This window comes from Anser brachyrhynchus (genome assembly GCF_964034855.1).
Source record: "Anser brachyrhynchus genome assembly, contig: SCAFFOLD_43, whole genome shotgun sequence".
In the NCBI taxonomy this organism is placed as follows: domain Eukaryota; kingdom Metazoa; phylum Chordata; class Aves; order Anseriformes; family Anatidae; genus Anser; species Anser brachyrhynchus.
The window spans coordinates 821,553-846,820 of NW_027663832.1; the positions used below are offsets into that span (position 1 = coordinate 821,553).

The 25,268-nt window shown below is 50.3% G+C and overlaps 1 protein-coding gene across 1 annotated transcript; it reads left to right on the forward strand.

The window, feature by feature from the left end:
* Nucleotides 1-661: 661 nt before the first annotated feature.
* On the forward strand, nucleotides 662-25,268 carry LOC308186763 (small nuclear ribonucleoprotein E-like; the record flags this gene model as incomplete). Its single annotated transcript, XM_080608935.1, has 4 exons — nucleotides 662-701; nucleotides 24,217-24,305; nucleotides 24,512-24,590; nucleotides 25,213-25,268. The coding sequence occupies 4 exons, from the start codon at nucleotides 662-664 to the stop codon at nucleotides 25,266-25,268; spliced, it is 264 nt and encodes an 87-aa protein (XP_080465061.1).

The window sequence follows — 25,268 nt, forward strand, 5'->3', positions numbered from 1 at the left end:
GTGGGACGGCTAATGTGTGGTGTCCCTCTTGCCGATCTGATACGCATAATGAAACCGCTTGCCGGCGGAAGACCCAGGGAAACGGGAAGACCAGCGGGAACCGCCGCCCCGCGATGACACAAAAAGCGGCTTTCCCCTCAACAGCGGCGGCAGCTGCGGAGACTCCAACCGAGACGAATCCTTTCACCTCCAACCAGCCACCAGAGGGAGCCTGGGGATTGGACTTGGCAACCGCAGTAAATGTGACTTTGATGGACAATAAGCCTGTTGGGGTGAAAACAGGCGTTATGGGACCTGTAAAAATTAATAATGAGCCTGTTGGAGCACTTCTGATTGGAAGGTCATCGGCGACATTAAATGGGGCTTTAGTGTTAACAGGACTTATTGATAAGGACTTTACTGGGGAGATACAAATTATGGTATCAGCCATGTTCCCTCCGCTACATATACCGAAGGGAACTCGATTGGCTCAATTCTGCCTGTCTCTTGCCAAAGCGACTGATCCCTTCCGCACCTGTTTGTTCGGGGTCCCAATAGGGAACAAGGAGGAGCTGAAACAACTGTTAGCACCATATTCCGCAAGTACTGATTTGTTCGATCTTTCGTCCAACCTCTCCGACGCCGTTGTGGCGGCGCTAGTGGCTCTGAACACGAGCTTGCCATGGGATCCCCAGGAACTGGATTTGTTGGGATCAGTGGCGGTAGGGAACACCAGTAATAACTGGACACAGACGTGCTTTATGTGGAATAAAGGAAAACAAAATATGACTCAATGGACTAATGTGACCTCTCACACAAGGGGGTTCGAAGCTAATAGCAGCTATTGCGGGTACAACGACACCACCAACACCACCATGGGGGCATACGGGAACAAGTCAAGCACATGGCCAAGGCAAACTGCTAAGGCCTTACCACCTGGTATATTCCTGATCTGTGGAGATCGAGCCTGGCAGGGAATCCCAGCAAATGCGCACGGGGGGCCATGCTATTTGGGACGCTTGACTTTGTTTGCCCCTGACCTACACAGTCAAGAATTGCGAAACATTACTCAACAATGGAAACGACGGACGAGACGCAGTCTCAAAAACTTTGGGGAGTGACTGCGATAACCAGGTCGAACTCTGGGGTCCTGCTGAAAGGTTCTTTTCAGCGGCACTTGTGCCTGGAGTGGCTGTGGCTCATGCTATGGCTAGTCTAGGGAAACTAGCTTGTTGGGCTGTAAAACAAGCAAATGTGACATTTGAAAAAAAAAAAAAAAAAAAAAAAAAAAAAAAAAAAAAAAGGGAGAGAGAGAAACTAGCTTGCACATTTTAGGTCTGTGAAATTTTGTGAGAATTTTTTCCTGCACTGGACAGTTGAGAGAAAAAAAAAAAAAAGGAAAGAAAAAAAAAAAAAAAAAAAAAAAAAAAAAAAAAAGCACATAGGGAATTATGTTAATTGTGTTTGTGTCTTTAGGCAAAGCTGTGGAAGTCTTGAAATGTCACAGTAGTAAATAACTTTTATTACTTTGGCTAATTCTTTTTCTGTTGGAACACTGAATTCTGTGCATATGTATATATGAACACAAATTGAAGGCCTCTACCTCCTGGAGTATACAACTTGGTTTGTTTACCTCCACATGATTTTTTTTTTTTTTTAAGTTCAGTGTGGAGACTTGAAACTTGAATGTCCCTTCCAACTTTTATATTTAAAACAAGACTAGAAAATTGAAGACTGTTTTTCACCTGTACATAGAAATATTAAAGGGTGGTCTTAAAATTTGAACATTGGTCTGGAGAAAAACCATGGTGTTTGTTATGGACAATTAACTGTTAAAGTTATTGTAAGTTATCTGTATTTAGCAGAGTATTTTCAACGAGTGATCTGAGCTGAAATTGGAGACTATTAGTAAGTTATGTTTGGAAGTTTTAACTTCAATGAAGTAATTATTTGCTGTGAAAGAGACGAACATTGAATGACTGAACAAAGAGGGTGCAATATCTTTGTTTTTTATGAGGCTCCTGAGAATAAAACCAACTGAAGCATTTCAATTCACTTGAATGAGAAACGTGTTTAATTAAAAGAGCCCAAGAAGACACTGGTATGAAAGGTAAAATCTCAGAGGTTGGTCAGTTAATGTGGCACACTTGCTGGTCACTTTGTAAAATGTAGATTTGAAGTACAGTGGTGAAAACATTAAATGTGACTACGCAGATGCTCACAGAAATGGCCCAGGACCTGGACAGCTTGCGACACGCTGTGTTACAGAACAGAGCGGCGATTGATTTTCTACTGCTGGCACAGGGCCACGGGTGTGAAGAGCTCGAAGGAATGTGCTGTTTTAATCTCTCGGACCATGGCGAGTCAATCCACGAGCAACTGAAATGGCTGAGAGACCACACCAAGAAGATAGTGGTCCAAGATAATTGGCTTGATAGACTGTTTGCAAATTGGTTTGGGAACATGGGGGGTTGGATATTGGGTCTGATAAAAGAAGGGCTACGCTTACTGCTAATAATTGTCCTAATTATAGTAGCGGCGCGAGTAGTATTTAGTTGCCTAATAAAAAGGCTCGAGCAGTTAACTAGTAGGGTTTTTCTAGCAACAGTAATAGCATGTGTAAGGTGTAATTGCTCGAAAAAGAAAAAAAAAAAAAAAAAAAAAAAAAAAAAAAAAAAAAAAAAAAGGGGTCAATGCCACACGTGCTCCTTATTGCAATGCATCTCTTTGCTGTCATTATACAAACTATAATAGCATCCTTCCTTGCGCCAGGAGCCGCTCTGCTCGGCTGTGGGATCGACTGTGGAACGGACGCCCCTAGGTGCACCCCGAGCATTTTTTCCTCGGAGGGGTCTCCACTCTCAGCCGCTCACCACGGGAGCAGACAAGGACCTCCTGAAGCTGCACACAAATTATTTTCAGTGATATTGTCTTGTGGTATGAATGAGAAGTGCAAGAGGCCTCTCTGCGTGATTGTGTGATTGTGTGATTGTGCTGTGCGAGTAAGAAGCAGTATCGCTGCGAAGCAACATTCCTAGCGCTTAGTGGCTTGTTGACTGATGTAGATTCTAGTAGGCACACTACTTTACAATCGTAGTTCTGCATGAGATTTTTGACCCTGTTGCTTATTGTACCTTGCTTATTGCAGTGTGTGCGGTGATTGATAGAAAAATCTATAGAAAGCTTTTGGTTCAAAATAAAAACGGGGGAATTGTTGAGGACTGGCTCGCTGCGCGTAATCACATTGATATCATGCAGCTGCAAGATAAGGAAATGGCGGATTACCGCACCCAGCTGGTCTAGAAAAACAAGAGCAAAGGCACGTACGCAAGGCTTGTCTGGGAACTCTTGTGAGAAATCCCAGGCAGCTTGTCTGGGAACTCTTGTGAGAAATCCCAGGCAATTAGAAACAATGATAGTAGAGGGCATACTGCCCTGGGAGTTATAGTTAGATTAGAAAGGGGAACTAGCGGATAGAAGAATGCGGAACTAACAGATAGGGCAGTAGATGACGCTTACCAATAAGGAGCTTGGCTTTTGCAATATGTATGAGCTAATTATCCTGTACACGATAAAAGACAATTGAGCTATCCATTAAAGCTGAAGCATACTTAACACTCATATTGAGCGTTTGTGTCTTCCCTCCGTCGACAACAAGTCCAGAGAGTGCACTAGCACCACTGGGGAATGCAGTGCAGTGAGTCCAGTGAGTACACTGGCACCAATGGGGATGCAGTGCAGTGAGTCAAGAGAGTGCACTGGCACCACTGGGGATGCACTGCAGTGAGCCCAGAGAGTGCACTGGCACCACTGGGGATGCGGTGCCGGGAGTCCAGAGAGTGCACTGGCACCACTGGGGATGCAGTGCAGTGAGTCCAGAGAGTGCACTGGCACCACTGGGGATGCAGTGCAGTGAGTCCAGAGAGTGCACTAGCACCACTGGGGATGCACTGCAGTGAGTCCAGAGAGTGCTCTGGCACCACTGGGGATGCAGTGCAGTGAGTCCAGAGAGTGCACTGGCACCACCGGGGATGTGTTGCCGGGAGTCCAGAGAGTGCACTGGCACCACTGGGGATGCAGTGCAGTGAGTCCACAGACTGCACTGGAACCACTGAGAATGCACTTCAGTGAGTCCAGAGAGTGCACTGGCACCACTGGGGATGCACTGCAGTGAGTCCACAGAGTGCACTAGCACCACTGGGGAATGCAGTGCAGTGAGTCCAGTGAGTACACTGGCACCAATGGGGATGCAGTGCAGTGAGTCAAGAGAGTGCACTGGCACCACTGGGGATGCACTGCAGTGAGCCCAGAGAGTGCACTGGCACCACTGGGGATGCGGTGCCGGGAGTCCAGAGAGTGCACTGGCACCACTGGGGATGCAGTGCAGTGAGTCCAGAGAGTGCACTGGCACCACTGGGGATGCAGTGCAGTGAGTCCAGAGAGTGCACTAGCACCACTGGGGATGCACTGCAGTGAGTCCAGAGAGTGCTCTGGCACCACTGGGGATGCAGTGCAGTGAGTCCAGAGAGTGCACTGGCACCACCGGGGATGTGTTGCCAGGAGTCCAGAGAGTGCACTGGCACCACTGGGGATGCAGTGCAGTGAGTCCAGAGAGTGCACTGGCACCACTGGGGATGCAGTGCAGTGAGTCAAGAGAGTGCACTGGCACCACTGGGGATGCACAGCAGTGAGCCCAGAGAGTGCACTGGCACCACTGGGGATGCGGTGCCGGGAGTCCAGAGAGTGCACTGGCACCACTGGGGATGCGGTGCAGTGAGTCCAGAGAGTGCACTGGCACCACTGAGAATGCACTTCAGTGAGTCCAGAGAGTGCACTGGTACCACTGGGGATGCAGTGCAGTGAGTCCAGAGAGTGCACTAGCACCACTGGGGATGCAGTGCAGTGAATCCAGTGAGTGCACTGGCACCACTGGGGATGCAGTGCAGTGAGTCAAGAGAGTGCACTGGCACCACTGGGGATGCACAGCAGTGAGCCCAGAGAGTGCACTGGCACCACTGGGGATGCGGTGCCGGGAGTCCAGAGAGTGCACTGGCACCACTGGGGATGCAGTGCAGTGAGTCCAGAGAGTGCACTGGCACCACTGGGGATGCACTGCAGTGAGTCCAGAGAGTGCACTGGCACCACTGGGGATGCACTGCAGTGAGTCCAGAGAGTGCTCTGGCACCACTGGGGATGCAGTGCAGTGAGTCAAGAGAGTGCACTGGCACCACTGGGGATGCAGTGCAGTGAGTCCAGAGAGTGCACTGGCACCACTGGTGATGCACTGCAGTTACTCCAGAGAGTGCACTGGCACCACTGGGGATGCGGTGCGGTGAGACCAGAGAGTGCACTGGCACCACTGGGGATGCAGTGCAGTCAGTCCAGTGAGTGTACTGGCACCACTGGGGATGCACTGCAGTGAGTCCAGAGAGTGCACTGGCACCACTGGGGATGCAGTGCAGTGAGTCCAGAGAGTGCACTGGCACCACTGGGGATGCACTGCAGTGAGTCCAGAGAGTGCACTAGCACCACTGGGGATGCACTGCAGTGAGTCCACAGAGTGCACTAGCACCACTGGGGATGCAGTGCAGTGAGTCCAGAGAGTGCACTGGCACCACTGGGGATGCACTTCAGTGAGTCCAGAGAGTGCACTGGCACCACTGGGGATGCAGTTCAGTGAGTCCAGAGAGTGCACTGGCACCACTGGGGATGCAGTGCAGTGAGTCCAGAGAGTGCACTGGCAACACTGGGGTTGCAGTGCAGTGAGTCCAGAGAGTGCACTGGCACCACTGGGGATGCAGTGCAGTGAGTCCAGAGTGTGCACTGGCACCACTGGGGATGCAGTGCAGTGAGTCCAGAGATTGCACTGGCACCACTGGGGATGCAGTGCAGTGAGTCCAGAGAGTGCACAGGCAGCACTGGGGATGCAGTGCAGTGAGTCCAGAGAGTGCACTGGCACTACTGGGGATGCAGTGCAGTGAGTCCAGAGAGTGCACTGGCACCACTGGGGATGCAGTGCAGTGAGTCCAGTGAGTGTACTGGCACCACTGGGGATGCACTGCAGTGAGTCCAGAGAGTGCACTGGCACCACTGAGAATGCACTTCAGTGAGTCCAGAGAGTGCACTGGCACCACTGGGGATGCAGTGCAGTGAGTCCAGAGAGTGCACTGGCACCACTGAGAATGCACTTCAGTGAGTCCAAAGAGTGCACTGGCACCACTGGGGATGCACTGCAGTGAGTCCAGAGAGTGCACTAGCACCACTGGGAATGCAGTACAGTGAGTCCAGTGAGTGCACTGGCACCACTGGGGATGCAGTGCAGTGAGTCCAGAGAGTGCACTGGCACCACTGGGGATGCAGTGCAGTGAGTCCAGAGAGTGCACTGGTACAACTTGGGATGCAGTGCAGTGAGTCCAGTGAGTGCACTGGCACCACTGGGGATGCACTGCAGTGAGTCCAGAGAGTGCACTGGCACCACTGGGGATGCACTGCTGTGAGTCCAGAGAGTGCACTGGCAGCAGTGGAGATGCACTGCAGTGAGTCCAGAGAGTGCACTGGCACCACTGGGGATGCACTGCAGTGAGTCCAGAGAGTGCAGTGGCACCACTGGGGATGCAGTGCAGTGAGTCCAGAGAGTGCACTGGCACCACTGGGGATGCACTGCAGTGAGTCCAGAGAGTGCACTGGCACCACTGGGGATGCAGTGCAGTGAGTCCAGAGAGTGCACTGGCAGCACTGGGGATGCAGTGCAGTGAGTCCAGAGAGTGCACAGGCACCACTGGGGATGCACTGCAGTGAGTCCAGAGAGCGCACTGGCACCACTGGGGATGCAGTGCAGTGAGTCCACAGAGTGCACTGGAACCACTGAGAATGCACTTCAGTGAGTCCAGAGAGTGCACTGGCACCACTGGGGATGCACTGCAGTGAGTCCAGAGAGTGCACTAGCACCACTGGGGAATGCAGTGCAGTGAGTCCAGTGAGTACACTGGCACCACTGGGGATGCAGTGCAGTGAGTCAAGAGAGTGCACTGGCACCACTGGGGATGCACTGCAGTGAGCCCAGAGAGTGCACTGGCACCACTTGGGATGCGGTGCCGGGAGTCCAGAGAGTGCTTTGGCACCACTGGGGATGCACTGCAGTGAGTCCAGAGAGTGCACTGGCACCACTCAGGGTGCAGTGCGGTGAGTCCAGAGAATGCACTGGCACCAATGGGGATGCAGTGCAGTGAGTCCAGAGAGCGCACTGGCTCCACTGGGATGCAGTGCAGTCATTCCTGTGAGTGTACTGGCACCACTGGGGATGCAGTGCAGTGAGTCCAGAGAGTGCACTGGCACCACTGAGAATGCACTTCAGTGAGTCCAGAGAGTGCACTGGCACCACTGGGGATGCAGTGCAGTGAGTCCAGAGAGTGCACTGGCACCTACGGGGATGCACTGCAGTGAGTCCAGAGAGTGCACTGGCACCACTGTGGATGCACTGCAGTGAGTCCAGAGAGTGCACTGGCACCACTGGGGATGCACTGCAGTGAGTCCAGAGAGTGCACTGGCACCACTGGGGATGCACTGCAGTGAGTCCAGAGAGTGCACTGGCACCACTGGGGATGCACTTCAGTGACTCCAGAGAGTGCACTGGTACCACTGGGCATGCAGTGCAGTGACTCCAGAGAGTGCACTGGCACCACTGGGGATGCACTTCAGTGACTCCAGAGAGTGCACTGGCACCACTGGGGATGCAGTGCAGTGAGTCCACAGATTGCACTGGCACCACTGGGGCTGCAGTGCAGTGAGTCCAGAGAGTGCACGGGCACCAGTGGGGATGCAGTGCAGTGAGTCCAGAGAGTGCACTGGCACCACTGGGGATGCAGTACAGTGAGTCCAGAGAGTGCACTGGCACCACTTGGGATGCACTGCAGTGAGTCCAGAGAGTGCACTGGCACCACTGGGGATGCACTACAGTGAGTCCAGAGATTGCACTGGCACCACTGGGGATGCAGTGCAGTGAGTCCAGAGAGTGCACTGGCACCACTGGGCATGCAGTGCAGTGAGTCCAGAGAGTGCACTGGCACCACTGGGGATGCACTTCAGTGACTCCAGAGAGTGCACTGGCACCACTGGGGATGCAGTGCAGTGAGTCCAGAGAGTGCACTGGCACCACTGGGGATGCTGTGCAGTGAGTCCAGAGATTGCACTGGCACCACCGGGGCTGCAGTGCAGTGAGTCCAGAGAGTGCACTGGCACCACTGGGGATGCAGTTTATTGAGTCCAGAGAGTGCACTGGCACCACTGGTGATGCAGTACAGTGAGTCCAGAGAGTGCACTGGCACCACTGGGGATGCACTGCAGTGAGTCCAGAGAGTGCACTGGCACCACTGGGGATGCACTACAGTGAGTCCAGAGATTGCACTGGCACCACTGGGGATGCAGTGCACTGAGTCCAGAGAGTGCACTGGCACCACTGGGGATGCAGTGCAGTGAGTCCAGAGAGTGCACTGGCAGCACAGAGGATGCAGTGCAGTGAGTCCAGAGAGTGCACTGACACCACTGGGGATGCAGTGCAGTGAGTCCAGAGAGTGCACTGGCACCACTGGGGATGCAGTGCAGTGAGTCCAGAGAGTGCTCTGGCACCACCGGGGCTGCAGTGTAGTGAGTCCAGAGAGTGCACTGGCACCACTGGGGATGCAGTGCAGTGAGTCCAGAGAGTGCACTGGCACCACTGGTGATGCAGTACAGTGAGTCCAGAGAGTGCACTGGCACCACTGGGGATTCACTGCAGTGAGTCCAGAGAGTGCACTGGCACCACTGGGGATGCACTACAGTGAGTCCAGAGATTGCACTGGCACCACTGGGGATGCAGTGCACTGAGTCCAGAGAGTGCACTGGCACCACTGGGGATGCACTGCAGTGAGTCCACAGAGTGCACTGGCAGCACAGAGGATGCAGTGCAGTGAGTCCAGAGAGTGCACTGACACCACTGGGGATGCACTGCAGTGAGTCCAGAGAGTACACTGGCACCACTGGGGATGCAGTGCAGTGAGTCCAGAGAGTTCACTGGCACCACTGGGGATGCAGTCCAGTGAGTCCAGTGAGTGCACTGGCACCACTGGGGATGCAGTGCAGTGACTGCAGAGAGTACACTGGCACCACCGGGGATTCACTGCAGTGAGTCCAGAGAGTGCACTGGCACCACCTGTGATGCAGTGCAGTGAGTCCAGTGAGTGCACTGGCACCACTGGGGATGCAGTGCTGTGACTCCAGAGAGCACACTGGCACCACTGGGGATGCAGTGCAGTCAGTCCAGTGAGTGCACTGGTACCACTGGGGATGCAGTACAGTGAGTCCAGAGAGTGCACTGACACCACTGGGGATGCACTGCAGTGAGTCCAGACAGTGCGCTGGCACCACTGGAGATGCAGTGCTGTGACTCCAGAGAGCGCACTGGCACCACTGGGAATGCAGTGCAGTGAGTGCAGAGAGTGCACTGGCACCACTGGGGATGCACTTCAGTGAGTTCAGAGAGTGCACTGGCACCACTGGGGATGGGTTTCAAGCCAACTGCATTAACCGCTCATGCTTCTTTCTTATGAGACGTTAGTAAACCAATTACATAGCCTTGTCAAGACTAAATCACAGGTAAAAATCCTGTACATCTCATGTGGCCAACCACTCCCAACTAGGATTCCAAGAACCAGGAGTTTCGGTGAAAATAGGGCTAGTGCTATTAGAGGGGTGATTATTAGGGTAAGCCCTAAGCTGTCTTTAATGGAGAAGTATGGGTGGAATGGGATTTTGTCGCAGTCTGATACGATTCCTAGTGGGTTATTTGAGCCTGATTCGTGTAGGAAGGTTAGGTGGACTAGGGTGATTCCTGCAATTAGGAAGGGCAGTAGGAAGTGGATGGCGAAGAATCGGGTTAAGGTTGGATTGTCTACTGAGAATCCTCCTCAGGCTCATTCTACTAGAGTTTGCCCAATGTACGGGATGGCTGAGAATAGGTTGGTGATTACGGTGGCCCCTCAGAATGACATTTGTCCTCATGGTAGGACATACCCTACGAAGGCAGTTGCTATTAGGGTGAGTAGGAGGATTACTCCTGTGTTTCAGGTTTCTTTGTATAGGTAGGAGCCGTAGTAGAGGCCTCGTCCGATGTGTAAGTAGATGCAGATAAAGAAGAGCGAAGCACCGTTGGCGTGGAGGTTGCGGATGAGCCATCCGTACTGGACGTCTCGGCATGTGTGAGCTACTGAGGAGAAGGCGAGTGAAGTGTCTGCGGTGTAGTGTATGGCTAGTAGCAGGCCTGTTAGGATTTGTGTGGCTAAGCAGATGGCTAGAAGGGAGCCGAAGTTTCATCAGGCAGAGATGTTGGAGGGGGCGGGTAGGTCGATTAGGGAGTTGTTGATTATTTTTAGTAGGGGATGGGATTTGCGGATGTTAGGGGCCATTAGTGAGTCTGTGTGTTATTAGGATTATTACCAGGATGGAGAGGGCGAAGGATCCTAGGTAGGCCTTAATTAGCCCTGTGTGTATTGAGGTTGCGGCTTTGCTTGCGGCTACTTGTAGTTCAGCAAGGCCCTCTGGCCCTATTTTTTTGAGTCAGGAGAGGTCGATCAAGTGTAGGGCAATGTTTTGTCCCTTTTCTAGTAGGTTTTTGGAGAAGAATCGGTGTACTAGGGGGTTGAAGTACCCTAATGCAGAGGAGAAGTTTATGAGGGGGTTTGGTTTGGGGTGAGTGAGGGTGTGTGTTATGTTCGATAGTTCTAGGGCTAGGATGATTCCTAGGATTGTTATGAGGATGGCAGCAGTTTTGGTGATAAGGGGTATGGTTATTGGGGGGGTTTTGGTTGGTGTGATGAAAGAGGTAATGATTATTCCTGCTGTAATGCTGCCTAGGGCGAGTCGGGTTAGGGGGGCGGTGATTAGTGGGTTGTTTTCGTTTATTGATACTATTGGGGGGATTCGGGTTTGTCCAGCTTGGACTAGGATGGTTATGCGGATGCTGTAGGTTGCGGTGAATGCTGTGGCTATAAGGGTTAGGAGTAGGGCTCAAGTATTTAGGTATGATGTGTTTAAGCTTTCGATGATGAGGTCTTTTGAGTAGAATCCGGCTAGGAATGGGGTTCCTATCAGCGCCAGGTTTCCGATGGTTAGGCAGGAAGTAGTGACTGGGAGTATTTTCTGTAGGCCTCCTATCTTTCGGATATCTTGTTCTCCGTTTAGGTTGTGGATGATAGACCCTGAGCATAGGAATAGTATGGCTTTAAAGAAGGCATGGGTTGAGATGTGTAGGAAGGCTAGTTGTGGGAGGTTTAGTCCGATAGTGACTATTATTAGTCCTAGTTGGCTGGATGTTGAGAAAGCAATGATTTTTTTGATGTCATTTTGGGTTAGGGCGCATGTGGCAGCGAATAGGGTTGATAGAGCACCTAGGCATAGGCAGGCAGTTAGGGCTGTCTGGTTGGTGGCTAGCAGGGGGTGCATGCGGATGAGCAGGAAGATTCCGGCTACTACTATGGTACTGGAGTGCAGTAGGGCTGATACTGGGGTGGGGCCTTCTATTGCTGCGGGCAGTCATGGGTGGAGTCCAAATTGGGCGGATTTTCCTGCGGCTGCGAGGATTAATCCTATGAGGGGGAGGATTGGGGTTTGGTGGGGGTGTACGGCTTGTTGGATCTCTCAGGTGTTGAATGTTGAAGCTAGTCATGCTATGCTCAGGATCAGTCCGACGTCTCCGATTCGGTTGTAGATTACGGCTCGTAGGGCGGCGGTGTTGGCATCTGCTCGGCCTTGTCATCAGCCGATGAGAAGGAAGGACATGATTCGTACTCCTTCCCAGCCTACGAATAGGAGGAATATGTTGTTTGCGGTTGTTAGGAGGAGTATGGCGACTAGGAATGTCAGTAGGTAGGTGAAAAATTTTGTTACGTATGGCTCTGAGGCCATGTATCATATGGCGAATTGTAGGATTGATCATGTTACAAATAGGGCGATTGGAAGAAATGTTATTGAGTATTGGTCTATTTTTAGGCTCAGGGGGATTTTAAAGTTTATAATGAATTTTCACTCCCAGTGGCAGGTGACAGATTCTACTCCCGAGTAGATGAATGCGGTTGTAGGGGCTAGGCTAATTAGGAATGCGGTTTTAACAGCGCGGGTGGTGGCTTGTGGGGTGTTTTTAAAGTTTTTAAATAGAAATGGCAGGATGATTGGGGTTAGGAGGATTGTCAGCGTGAGTAGTGTGAGGGAGTTGATTAGTAGTGTGGGGTTCACTATTTTTACTTGGATTTGCACCAAGATGGGTGGTTCCTAAGACCAGTGGATTGCTGTTATCCTTTAAAAGTAAGGGGGCTGAGGTTTTAGGCTCAGATGTAAGAGTTAGCAGCTCTTGTTGGTTAAACCCTCCCCTCGGCAGGTAAGAAGGTTTGAACTTCTATTCTTAGAATCACAGTCTAATGTTTGGTTTAAACTATACTTGCATGAGGGGATTCCGGAGATCAGTTCGGGTTTGAGGATTAGGAGGAATATTGGGATAATGTGGAGTGTTATGAGCAGGTGTTCTCGCGTGGTTGAGTTTTGCATAGATGTGATGTGGGAGGGGATTGAGCCTCGTTGGGTCATTAGTAGTATGAATAAGGTGTAGGAGGCGGTTAGTAGGGTTGCGATTCCTGTTAGGATGATCGTGAAGGCAGATCAGTTGAATAAGGTGATTATAATGGTTAGCTCTGCTATGAGGTTTGTTGTTGGGGGTAAGGCTATGTTTGTTAGATTGGCCAGCAATCATCAGGTAGCTATGAGTGGTAGGAGAGGTTGTAGGCCTCGTGTGAGTAGTAGAATTCGGCTGTGCGTACGTTCATAGTTTGTGTTGGCTAGGCAGAATAGTATGGAGGAAGTTAGTCCATGGGAAATTATTAGGATCATTGCCCCTGAGAATGATCAGTGGGTTTGGATTATTCCTGCGGCGATAACTAGGCCTATGTGGCTAACGGATGAATAAGCGATTAGTGATTTTAGGTCTGTCTGTCGTAGGCAGATTGAGCTAGTCATTAGGGCGCCTCATAGGGCCAGGGTTAGGAAGGGGTAGTGCAGGAGGTTGGACAGTGGGCCCATAAATAGAGTGACTCGTATAATTCCGTATCCTCCTAGCTTTAGTAGTAGGGCGGCGAGGAGTATTGAGCCTGCGATGGGTGCTTCTACGTGGGCTTTTGGCAGTCAGAGGTGTAGGCCGTATAGTGGGGCTTTTACTATGAATGCTATGAGCAGTGCTAGACCTGATAGTATTCCTGTCCATGAGGTGGATAGGGTTGGGTGGGTTAGTTGTAGGGTTGGCAGGTGCAGGGTGCCAATTTTCACGTATAGGTGTATGATTGTGATTAGCAGGGGTAGAGAGCTTACTGGCGTGTAGAATAGCAGGTAGATGCCAGCGCTTAGGCGTTCTGGTTGGTTCCCCCATCGGGTGATTAAGATTAGGGTGGGAATGAGGGTTGCTTCAAATGAGATGTAAAATAGTGCTAGTTCTGTGGTGGAAAAGGCTAGTAGGATGAATGGCTGGACTGCGACTAAGGTTGAGATAAAGATTCGTTTGCGTTGTAGGGGTTCTTGTTGCAGGTGGTTTTGGCTTGCTATGATTATGAGTGGGAGTAGTCAGCAGGATAGTACTAGGAGGGGGGATGAGATTTGGTCAATTCCTGTTCAGTTGGATAAAAATTTGTAGGGGTAGTAGGTTGGGATTAATCACTGTAGGCTTAGGGCAGCGATTAGGAGGCTGTATAAGGTGGTGTTAGTCCATAGAAATTTTGGTGGAGACAGCAGGGCTGTTGGAAGAAGTATGATTGTGGGTAGGATGATTTTTAGCATTGCAGGAGGTTTAGGTTGTGTAGATGGTCGGAGCCATGTGTGCGGGTGGAGGCTACTAGGATGGCCAGGCCTGTGCCCGCCTCACACGCTGAGAAGGTTAGCATGAGAATTGGTACCATGGTGAATGAGGAGACTTGGTTTTCGATGGATCATATTGATAGGCCTACGAATATCGATAATATTATGCTTTCAAGGCATAGTAGGGCGGATACTAGGTGGGTTCGGTGGAAGGCTAGCCCTAGTCCGCTGAAAATGAAGGCTGAGTAGAAGCTTAAATGTAGGGGCGACATAAGAAAGTTACAGGGTTGGCTGTAATCTGCTGGGTCGAAACCAGCTATCTTTTTGGTTAGACTAACTTTCTGTTATTCTGCTCATTCTAGGCCCCCTTGAATTCACTCGTAGGCCAGTCCGAGTGTTAGGAGAAGGAGGATCACTACAGTTCAGGTGAGGGTCATTAGGGGGGATTGGAGTTGGACGGCTCATGGCAGGGGGAGTAGGAGGGCGATTTCTAGGTCGAATAGGACGAACAGGATGGCTACTGAGGAAGAATCGGACTGAGAATGGTAATCGAGCAGATCCAAGTGGGTCGAATCCACATTCGTACGGTGAGAGTTTCTCTGAGTCGGGGTTTATTTGGGCGAGTCAGAAGTTTAATGCGGTTAGGGCGGCGCTTAGGATTGATGATAGGGCGAATATGAACATGAGTGCGTTCATTGCTCTCCTCTGGGTTTATACCAGATTCTAGAGATTGGAAGTCAATTGTAATTAATATACTAGAAGAGCAAGATCCTCATCAGTAGATGGTTATGTAGAGGAATAGTCAGATGATGTCTACGAAGTGTCAGTATCAGGCTGCTGCCTCGAATCCGAAGTGGTGGTCTGATGTAAAGTGGAACTTGATCAGTCGGAAGAGGCAGACGGTCAGGAAGGAGGATCCGATGATTACGTGGAGTCCGTGGAATCCAGTGGCAACGAAGAAGGTAGATCCGTAGACGCTATCGGCGATTGAGAATGGGGCTTCGTGGTATTCTATTGCTTGTAGGGCTGTGAAGTAGAATCCCATGAGGATCGTTAGGGTTAGGGCGTGGATGGCGTGTTTTCGGTTTCCTTCTGTGATGCTGTGATGGGCTCACGTTACGGTAACGCCTGAGGCTAGTAGGATGGCTGTGTTTAGTAGGGGGACTTCTATCGGGTTGAGTGGTTTAATTCCTGTTGGGGGTCATTGGCCTCCTAGTTCTGGGGTTGGGGCCAGGCTCGAGTGGAAGAACGCTCAGAAGAACCCTAAGAAGAAGAATGCTTCGGATGTGATGAAAAGGATTATGCCGTATCGTAGGCCTTTTTGGACTGTGGGAGTGTGATGGCCTTGGAAGGTGCTTTCTCGTACAATGTCTCGTCATCATTGGAGTATTACTAGGAGTATTGAGATGAGGCCTAGGGTTAGTAGTATGGATGAGTTGTAGTGGAATCACATGATTAATCCTGAGGTTGTGAGTAGGGCGGCAGCTGCCCCGAAGATTGGTCAAGGGCTTGGGTCAACTATGTGGTATGAGTGTGCTTGGTGTGCCATTAGATGTTTTCTTGTAAGTATAGGCTTAGAAGGAGCACGAAGACGTAGGCCTGGATTATGGCTACTGCTACTTCTAGGATGGTTAGGAGTAGTAGGATGATTATTGTTAGGATGGATACTGCAGGAAGGGTGGGTATTAATGCAATGGAGGCTGTAGAGATGAGTTGGATGAGTAAGTGTCCTGCTGTAAGGTTGGCTGTAAGGCGGACTCCGAGGGCTAGGGGGCGGATTAGTAGGCTGGTTGTTTCGATCAGGATTAGTGCGGGGATTAGGGGTGTAGGGGTACCTTCGGGTAATAGGTGGGCTAAAGAGGCTGATGGTTGGTTTCGTAGGCCTGTTAGTAGTGTGGCGAGCCATAGTGGGAAGGCTAGGGCTATGTTCATAGATAGTTGGGTGGTTGGGGTGAATGTATATGGAAGGAGGCCTAGAAGGTTGATTGTAAGAAGTATGATTATTAGGGATGTAAATATTATGGCTCATTTGTGGCCATTTTTGTTGAGTGGGACTATTAGTTGTTTTGTGATTAGGTGAAGGAGTCATGTTTGGATAGTAGAAAGGCGGTTGTTGATTCATCGGTTGTTTGGGGACGGGAATAGTAGGGCTGGGAAGAGTAGGGATAGTAGGATTAAGGGGATGCCGAATAGATTGGGGCTGGAAAATTGGTCAAAGAAGCTTAGGTTCATGGTCAGGATCATGGTGTGGGTTTGGTAGTGAGGGAGGTCTTATTTGATGGGGGGTTGGTTGTGGTGAAGGCTAGTAGTTTTGGTTGGATGAGGAGTGCTAGGGTTAATCAGGTTATAATTATGATTGAAAATCATGGTGCGGGGTTAAGCTGTGGCATATCATTAAGGAGGGGGAAGTCCCTCTTTGGCTAGCTTAAAAGGCTAGTGCTGTTGCATAGCTTCTTAATGATTAGGATGATGATAGAAGGGACGATCAGGCCTCGAAATGTGGGAGTGGGGTTGATTCTACTACAATGGGTATGTAGCTGTGATTAGCCCCGCAAATTTCTGAGCATTGTCCGTAAAAAATCCCAGGCCGGGTGGTAATGAATGAAGTTTGGTTTAGTCGGCCTGGGATTGCGTCTGTTTTAACTCCGAGCGTTGGGACTGCTCAGGAGTGGAGTACGTCTCCTGCAGTAATGATCACGCGGATGGGGGATTCTATTGGGATAACTACGCGGTGGTCAACTTCTAGCAGTCGGAAGTGGCCGTTGGGTAAGTCTGGGGTGGGCACTATGTAGGAGTCGAATGATAGGTCTTTGAAGTCTGTGTATTCGTAGCTTCAGTATCATTGGTGGCCGATGGCTTTTAGGGTGAGGTCTGGTTCATCGATTTTGTCCATTATGTAGAGGATTTGTAGGGATGGGAGGGCGAGGAGTACCAGGACGATAGCAGGTAGGATTGTCCAGATCAGCTCTACTTCTTGGGCGTCTACAGCATTGGACGAGAGTTTTTCTGTTAGTATGTGGGCTAAAAGGTAGAGAACTAGGCTGCAGATAGCTAGGGCAACGATTAGGGCGTGGTCGTGGAATTCAACGAGTTCTTCTATGATGGGTGATGAGGCGTCTTGGAATCTGTTGTGGTTTAACCCGGCTGGCAGCTAAACACCACACAGCCGTTCGCTCACCCTCCCCCCTCCCTCTCTGGGATGGGGGAGAGAAACGGGAAAGTGAAGCCTGTGAGTTGAGATAAAGACAGTTTATTAAGACAGGAAAATAATAATAACAATAATAATAATAATAGTGATAATGGTAATAGTATTAACAATAATAATGTGTAAGAAAACAAGTGATGCACAATGCAATTGCTCACCACCCGCTGACCGATGCCCAGCCTATTCCCGAGCAGCCGGCCCCCCCACCCCGGCCAGCCACCCCTATATATTGTTTAGCATGACGTCAGATGGTATGGAATACCCCTTTGGCCAGTTTGGGTCAGCTGTCCTGGGTCTGTCCCCTCCCAGCTCCTGCTGCACCCCCAGCCTGCTCGCTGGCAGGACAGAGCAAGAAGCCGAAAAGTCCTTGGCCTGGTGTAAACACTGCTCTGCAACAATTAAAACATCAGCATGTTATCAGCGCTCTTCTCATCCTAATCCAAAACATAGCACCCTACCAGCTACTATGAGCTACTTAACTCTGTCCTAACTGGAACCAGGACAGATATCCACCCCTTATTCCATACCATTTATGTCATGCTCAGGTTACACTCTGTCCAATACATTCTAATTAATCACCATTTTCATCTATGATATATAGCAATCATGGTAGTGATGACATACATTATTATATAATAATTAACATACTACAATTCAACTCATGGGCTATTCTCACCCAGTATCAAATCCCCTTGAGGTACACACCGGACCTCCCCATTCTTTTGCATTACCCACCAAGTGCATCCAGGTCCCTGAGCAAAAGCAATTCCACGAATGGGTTTGCCTTTTCCTGAGGCAGGAGTAGCCCAGACTGTTTTACCCAGCATGTTTCTTACGTGCACTACAGGAACTTTATCCCCTTCTACAGTGCGTAACAGGTTTGATTGGGCAGGTCCAGCTCGGTTGGCAGATCCCCTGGTATTGACTAACCAGGTGGCCTTTGCCAAATGTGTATCCCAATTTTTGAATGTCCCAGCACCCATTGCTTTCAGTGTAGTCTTCAACAGTCCATTGTATCGTTCAACTTTTCCAGAGGCTGGTGCATGATAGGGGATGTGATACACCCACTCAATACCATGTTCTTTGGCCCAAGTGTCTATAAGGTTGTTTCGGAAATGAGTCCCGTTGTCTGACTCAATTCTCTCTGGGGTGCCATGTCGCCATAAGACTTGCTTTTCAAGGCCCAGGATAGTGTTCCGGGCGGTGGCATGGGGCACAGGATATGTTTCCAGCCATCCGGTGGTTGCTTCCACCATTGTAAGTACGTGGCGCTTGCCGTTGCGGGTTTGAGGGAGTGTGATGTAATCAATCTGCCAGGCCTCTCCATATTTATATTTCAGCCATCGTCCTCCATACCAAAGAGGTTTTGACCGTTTGGCTTGCTTGATTGCAGCACATGTTTCACAGTCATGAATAACCTGTGCTGTAGTGTCCATGGTCAGGTCCACCCCTCGATCACGAGCCCATCTGTAGGTTGCATCTCTACCTTGATGGCCTGAGGTGTCATGGGCCCATCGGGCTATAAATAATTCACCTTTATGTTGCCAGTCCAGGTCCACCTGAGCCACTTCAATCTTAGCAGCCTGATCCACCTGCTGGTTGTTTTGGTGTTCTTCAGTAGCCCGATTCTTGGGCACATGAGCATCTACATGGCGTACCTTTACAACCAGGTTCTCTACCCGGGCAGCAATATCTTGCCACAATGCCGCAGCCCAGATGGGCTTGCCCCTGCGCTGCCAGTTGTTCTGCTTCCATTGCTGTAACCACCCCCACAGGGCATTTGCTACCATCCATGAATCAGTATAGAGATAGAGAACTGGCCACTTTTCTCGTTCAGCAATATCTAAAGCCAGCTGAATGGCTTTTACTTCTGCAAACTGACTCGATTCACCTTCTCCCTCAGCAGCTTCTGCAACTCGTCGTGTAGGACTCCATACAGCAGCTTTCCATCTCCGATGCTTTCCCACAATACGACAGGACCCGTCAGTGAACAAGGCATATTTCTTCTCATTTTCTGGTAGCTTGTTGTACAGGGGGGCTTCTTCAGCACGAACCACCTCCTCCTCTGGTGATATCCCAAAGTATTTGCCTTCTGGCCAGTCCATAATCACCTCCAAGATTCCTGGGCGACTGGGGTTTCCTATTCGAGCCCGCTGAGTAATCAGTGCAACCCACTTGCTCCATGTAGCATCAGTTGCATGATGCGTAGAGGGGACCCTTCCTTTGAACATCCAGCCTAGTACCGGCAGTCGGGGTGCCAGGAGGAGCTGCGCTTCAGTACCGACCACTTCCGAAGCAGATCGAACTCCTTCATATGCTGCCAATATCTCCTTTTCAGTTGGAGTATAGCGGGCTTCAGATCCTCTGTATCCCCGACTCCAAAACCCCAGGGGTCGACCTCGAGTTTCCCCAGGTTCTTTCTGCCAGAGGCTCCAGGTGGGACCATTCTCTCCGGCTGCGGTGTAGAGCACATTCTTTACATCTGGTCCTGTTCGGACTGGCCCGAGGGCTACTGCATGAACTATTTCCTGCTTAATTTGTTCAAAGGCTTGTCGTTGCTCAGGGCCCCATTCAAAAGCATTCTTCTTACGGGTTACTTGGTAGAGCGGGTTTACAATCAGACTGTAATTTGGAATATGCATTCTCCAAAACCCCACGACACCTAGGAAAGTTTGTGTTTCTTTTTTGCTAGTTGGTGGAGACATAGCTGTTATTTTGTTGATCACATCCATTGGGATTTGACGGCGTCCATCTTGCCATTTTATTCCTAAAAACTGGATCTCTCGTGCAGGTCCTTTAACTTTATTCTGTTTTATGGCAAAACCAGCCTTCAGAAGGATTTGGACTATTTTCTTCCCTTTCTCGAAAACTTCTTCTGCAGTGTCACCCCACACAATGATGTCATCGATGTACTGCAGGTGTTCAGGAGCTTCCCCCTGCTCCAGCGCAGACTGGATCAGTCCATGGCAAATGGTAGGGCTGTGTTTCCACCCCTGGGGCAGCCGATTCCAAGTATATTGGACTCCCCTCCAAGTGAAAGCAAACTGTGGCCTGCACTGTGCTGCTAGAGGGATGGAGAAAAATGCATTAGCGATATCAATTGTGGCATACCACTTGGCTGCCTTTGATTCCAGTTCATACTGGAGTTCTAGCATGTCCGGCACTGCAGCACTCAGTGGTGGCGTGACTTCGTTCAGGCCACGATAGTCCACTGTTAGTCTCCACTCACCATTAGACTTTCGCACTGGCCATATGGGACTATTAAAAGGTGAATGAGTCTTGCTGATCACTCCTTGGCTCTCCAGTTGACGAATTAGCTTATGGATGGGACTCAGGGAGTCTCGGTTGGTGCGATATTGCCGCCGGTGCACAGTTGTGGTAGCGATCGGCACTTGCTGTTCTTCAACCCTCAGCAACCCCACAACAGAAGGGTCCTCTGAGAGACCAGGCAAGGTAGACAACTGTTTAATGTCCTCTGTCTCCAAAGCAGCTATGCCAAAAGCCCAGCGGAACCCTTTTGGGTCCTTGAAATATCCTCTTCTAAGATAGTCTATGCCAAGGATGCACGGAGCATCTGGGCCAGTCACAATACGGTGCTTTTGCCACTCATTACCGGTTAGACTCACTTCAGCCTCCAATACAGTTAACTGCTGGGATCCCCCCGTCACACCATAAATACAGATGGGCTCTGGCCCTTTATAGCTTGATGGCATTAGAGTACATTGTGCACCGGTGTCTACCAAAGCCTTATACTTCTGTGCGTCTGACGTGCCAGGCCATCGAATCCACACAGTCCAATAAACTCGATTGTCCCTTTCCTCCCCCTGGCTGGAGGCAGGGCCCCTCTAGTCCTGGTCAGAATCTTCATTTCTGTGTTTAAAGGACTGCCTGCTGGAAGTTGGAGCAGCAAACCTTTCAGAGAACTCCTTTTTCCCAATTGTTTTCCTTTGCAATTCACGTACCCGTGCCTCTAGGGTCACAGTAGATTTTCCATCCCATTTTCTCATGTCCTCTCCATGGTCACGTAGGTAAAACAACAGGGTGGCGCGGTGTGTGTGCCCACCATATTGTCTTCCTTGCATAGATGAACGTTTACCCCTAATAGCTGAGACACTGGTTTGTACAGGTGGGGAGGAAAATAAACTCTCTTTAAGTTGGTGGATCTCTTCAGAAAGTTTCTCCAAGGTATTCTCTTTTAGCTGGTGGACACTGGTTCGTTCAGGTGAAGGGGAAGATAATCTTTCTTCAAGTTGGTGGATCTTTTCAGAAAGTTTCTCCAAAGCATTCTCTTTTAGCTGGTGGACACTGGTTCGTTCAGGTGAAGGGGAAGATAATCTTTCTTCAAGTTGGTGGATCTTTTCAGAAAGTTTCTCCAAAGCATTCTCTTTTAGCTGGTGGACACTGGTTCGTTCAGGTGAAGGGGAAGATAATCTTTCTTCAAGTTGGTGGATCTTTTCAGAAAGTTTCTCTAAAGCATTCTCTTTTAGCTGGTGGACACTGGTTCGTTCAGGTGGAGGGGAAGATAAATTCTCTTTAAGTTGGTGGACCTCTTCAGAGAGTTTCTCCACAGCTGAGACACAGGCCTTTAGGGAAGAGGAGAGATTTCCTTCGTACTGCCGGAGTATTTTAGTCACTTCATTCACTGTGGGATTCTCCTCCGTTTTCCAGGCTAGTATTGCCAATGAGCTGGCATATGATGATGGTGCACTCCGTACAAACTTCCGCCACATGGGTAGTGTGCACCGGACTGCATCTGGATCTGCGGATGTTTGTGCGTCGTCTAGGTCCTTATAAATTACTTCCCGTACGGCCAATTCCCTCAGGTACTGAATTCCCTTCTCCATGGTGGTCCATTTGCCTGGTAGACATACAAGTTCTTCCTTGAAGGGATACCTTTCCTGCACAGCTGACAGGAGACGCCTCCAGAGGCTGCGAGATCGTGCTCCATCTCCAATTGCTTTGTCAATGCATGCGTCCCTAGCAAGGGATCCCAGCCGCCTGGCTTCCTTGCCCTCTAATTCCACATAATTGGCTCCGGTGTCCCAGCACCGGAGCAGCCAGGTGACAAGCTGCTCACCTATACAGCGACCAAAATCTTTTCGCACATCTCGTAGCTCACGCTGGTATAGAGTCCGGGTAGTTACTGTTGATTTTTCGACATCCCCATCCTCATCTTCAGTCTCCTGCACCTTTGATGGCCCAGCCTCGTCTTCAGTATGCCCAGACTTAGCAGAAGACTGTTTGCGTTGTAAACGACCTGAGCCTCTATACCATTTTTTCACCTTGTCTACAGGGGCAACTTGCACTGCTACAGCTCGTTTCTCTGACCCAGACACAGGGTCTGCCACAGGGGTTGGAATACCCTCTGCGGGGTCAACTTGCACTGCTACAGCTCGTTTCTCTGACCCAGACACAGGGTCTGCCACAGGGGTTGGAATACCCTCTGCGGGGTCAACTTGCACTGCTACAGCTCGTTTCTCTGACCCAGCCACAGGAGTGGGAGCAGCTGCAGGAGCTGGAGCTGCTGCAGGAGCTGGAGCTGGAGCGGCTGCAGGGGCTGGAGTGGCTGTGGGAGCTGGAGCTGGAGCGGCTGCAGGAGCCGGAACGGCTGCAGGAGCTGGAGCGGCTGCAGGAGCTGGAGCTGGAGCGGCTGCAGGAGCTGGAACTGGAGCAGCTGCAGGAGCTGGAGCTGGAGCGGCTGCAGGAGCTGGAGCTAGGTTGCTAGTAGCATCAATTGCAGCTCGATAGGCACAAGCCAGACCCCAGCACGCTACAGTGATTTGTGTCACTTTGGAACTGCCAGAGTCATGACACCTTTTTTTCAAGCATTCTGCCAGCTTTTTAGGATTTTGCAGTTGTTCAGGGGTGAATGTCCAAAACACTGGAGGTGACCACTGCTCTAGAAACCTGCCCATATCCTCCCACACTCCCTGCCACTCGCAACTATCCCGCCTCAAGAGAGATCTCCGGATGAGATTCCTGAGTAGTTGTTTAACCCTCCACAAAACCTGAAGCGCATTCAGGAGACATAACAACAAGAGCAGGCTGGTCTGAGTATCCCAAGGATATTCAACATCTCGGAGAACCACCGTAACTAGCTCGGGGGATAAGAGGGTGGTGGTGAAGTAGAAAGGGAGAGTGAACAGGTAGGGAAACATGTCTTCCCCTGTCCCCTTCACAGATTGGCTCCCTAACGAAAACAGGCAATAGGTGTAATTGCTAATAGTTTCCGAGATATGGGTTCCAAAGTATAGAGTCGACGTCAGTGCTGAGTACAAATACCAGGTTAGAGTCGTGACCAGATATTTCATCATTTCATAAGCCATTGCTACACCGCACAGTACCATAACAATCTTAAACCAGGGCCCGGAAAGGATAAACAGTGCAACAGGGAGCACATACAGAAAGTAACGCACCATAAAACTCAATTTGGAATACAGGTACAGCAGACTGGAGATTAAGGCAATCAACATCGTGACTAGCAACTATTAAGCAGGTCCAGTACTTATACCAATTTTAGTTTAACACACTCTGGTCAAATCTGTCGATATCTCAACCCTTCGAGCCCCACGTTGGGCGCCAAAAGGGCTGTTGTGGTTTAACCCGGCTGGCAGCTAAACACCACACAGCCGTTCGCTCACCCTCCCCCCTCCCTCTCTGGGATGGGGGAGAGAAACGGGAAAGTGAAGCCGGTGAGTTGAGATAAAGACAGTTTATTAAGACAGGAAAATAATAATAACAATAATAATAATAGTGATAATGATAATAGTATTAATAATAATAATGTGTAAGAAACAAGTGATGCACAATGCAATTGCTCACCACCCGCTGACCGATGCCCAGCCTATCCCCGAGCAGCCCGGCCCCCCACCCCGGCCAGCCACCCCTATATATTGTTTAGCATGACGCCAGATGGTATGGAATACCCCTTTGGCCGGTTTGGGTCAGCTGTCCTGGGTCTGTCCCCTCCCAGCTCCTGCTGCACCCCCAGCCTGCTCGCTGGCAGGACAGAGCGAGAAGCCGAAAAGTCCTTGGCCTGGTGTAAACACTGCTCTGCAACAATTAAAACATCAGCATGTTATCAGCGCTCTTCTCATCCTAATCCAAAACATAGCACCCTACCAGCTACTATGAGGAAAAATTAACTCTGTCCTAACTGGAACCAGGACAGTTGCAGTCGTGCCTGTTGCCACTGTCGAGGATCCAGGAGTGGCTTTACGAGCAAGTGAACATGCGGATAGAAGGCTGCATCATCGTGAGTATCAGCACGACCCCGCGTTACGTCGTTAGTTTGTTTTCCCTCATTCACAATCCTATTTTCTCTTGTCAAGAAAAACTAGCACAAGGGAAAAAAAATTCGTACTTCTCTAACAATTAGTCTTCATTGTCCAGCCTGGGTCAGCAAAGCTGATGATGGTTTGTGTTGTTGCTGAACTAATTGCCACTGTTGCTGCTTTCTAGGGCTTTGACGAGTACATGAATTCGGTGCTGGACGACGCAGAGGAGATTCACTCCAAGACAAAATCAAGGAAACAGCTGGGTATGTCGTGTGTCTGTGCAACCCGAGTGACGCGCGGTCTGAAACCTGCCCGGGTGAGCCTTCTAGGTAGCAGCACTGAGAGGTACCAACCATGTGACGAGCCTTGATGTTGAAGTTCCGTGAGCAATTACTGGCTACATCTCTGTCCCTGATGAGTTTTGAGCTGCTGATTTTGCTGGATGAAGGAGAATCTGTCCCTGCCTGAGGCCAGTTCTGGTCTTTGAAACGTGTAATACCAGGCGGCCTGCACTGGCTGGAGGAGTCTGGTCACAGCTCCTTTCAGCTGCATCTAAAGCCGGTGGCCCTGGGCGATTCTCACACTTGCTGTGATCTCTGAGTCAAAGCCGGGAGCCACGGTAGCGGCAGTGTTTATTTACCACCTGCTGGTGGACAGAAGCAACGATGTGCGCCCAGTGCTGGGGTTTTCAGCAGGGAGAGCGTGCTGCTGGAACGGGGACGGTGGCTGGCGTGGGACTTGTGAGTGTGGGGCAGCTGGCAGGAACAGGACTCTGCGTGATGGGCAAAACCCTGCTCAACCACACAAAATACTTTCTGAAAACATGAGATTATTCTCGGATTCTGGGCTCTCTCTAATCCCCTCTTTCCCTTCTCTTTGCTGCAGGCCGGATCATGTTAAAAGGGGACAACATCACTCTTCCACAGAGCGTTTCTAAGTAG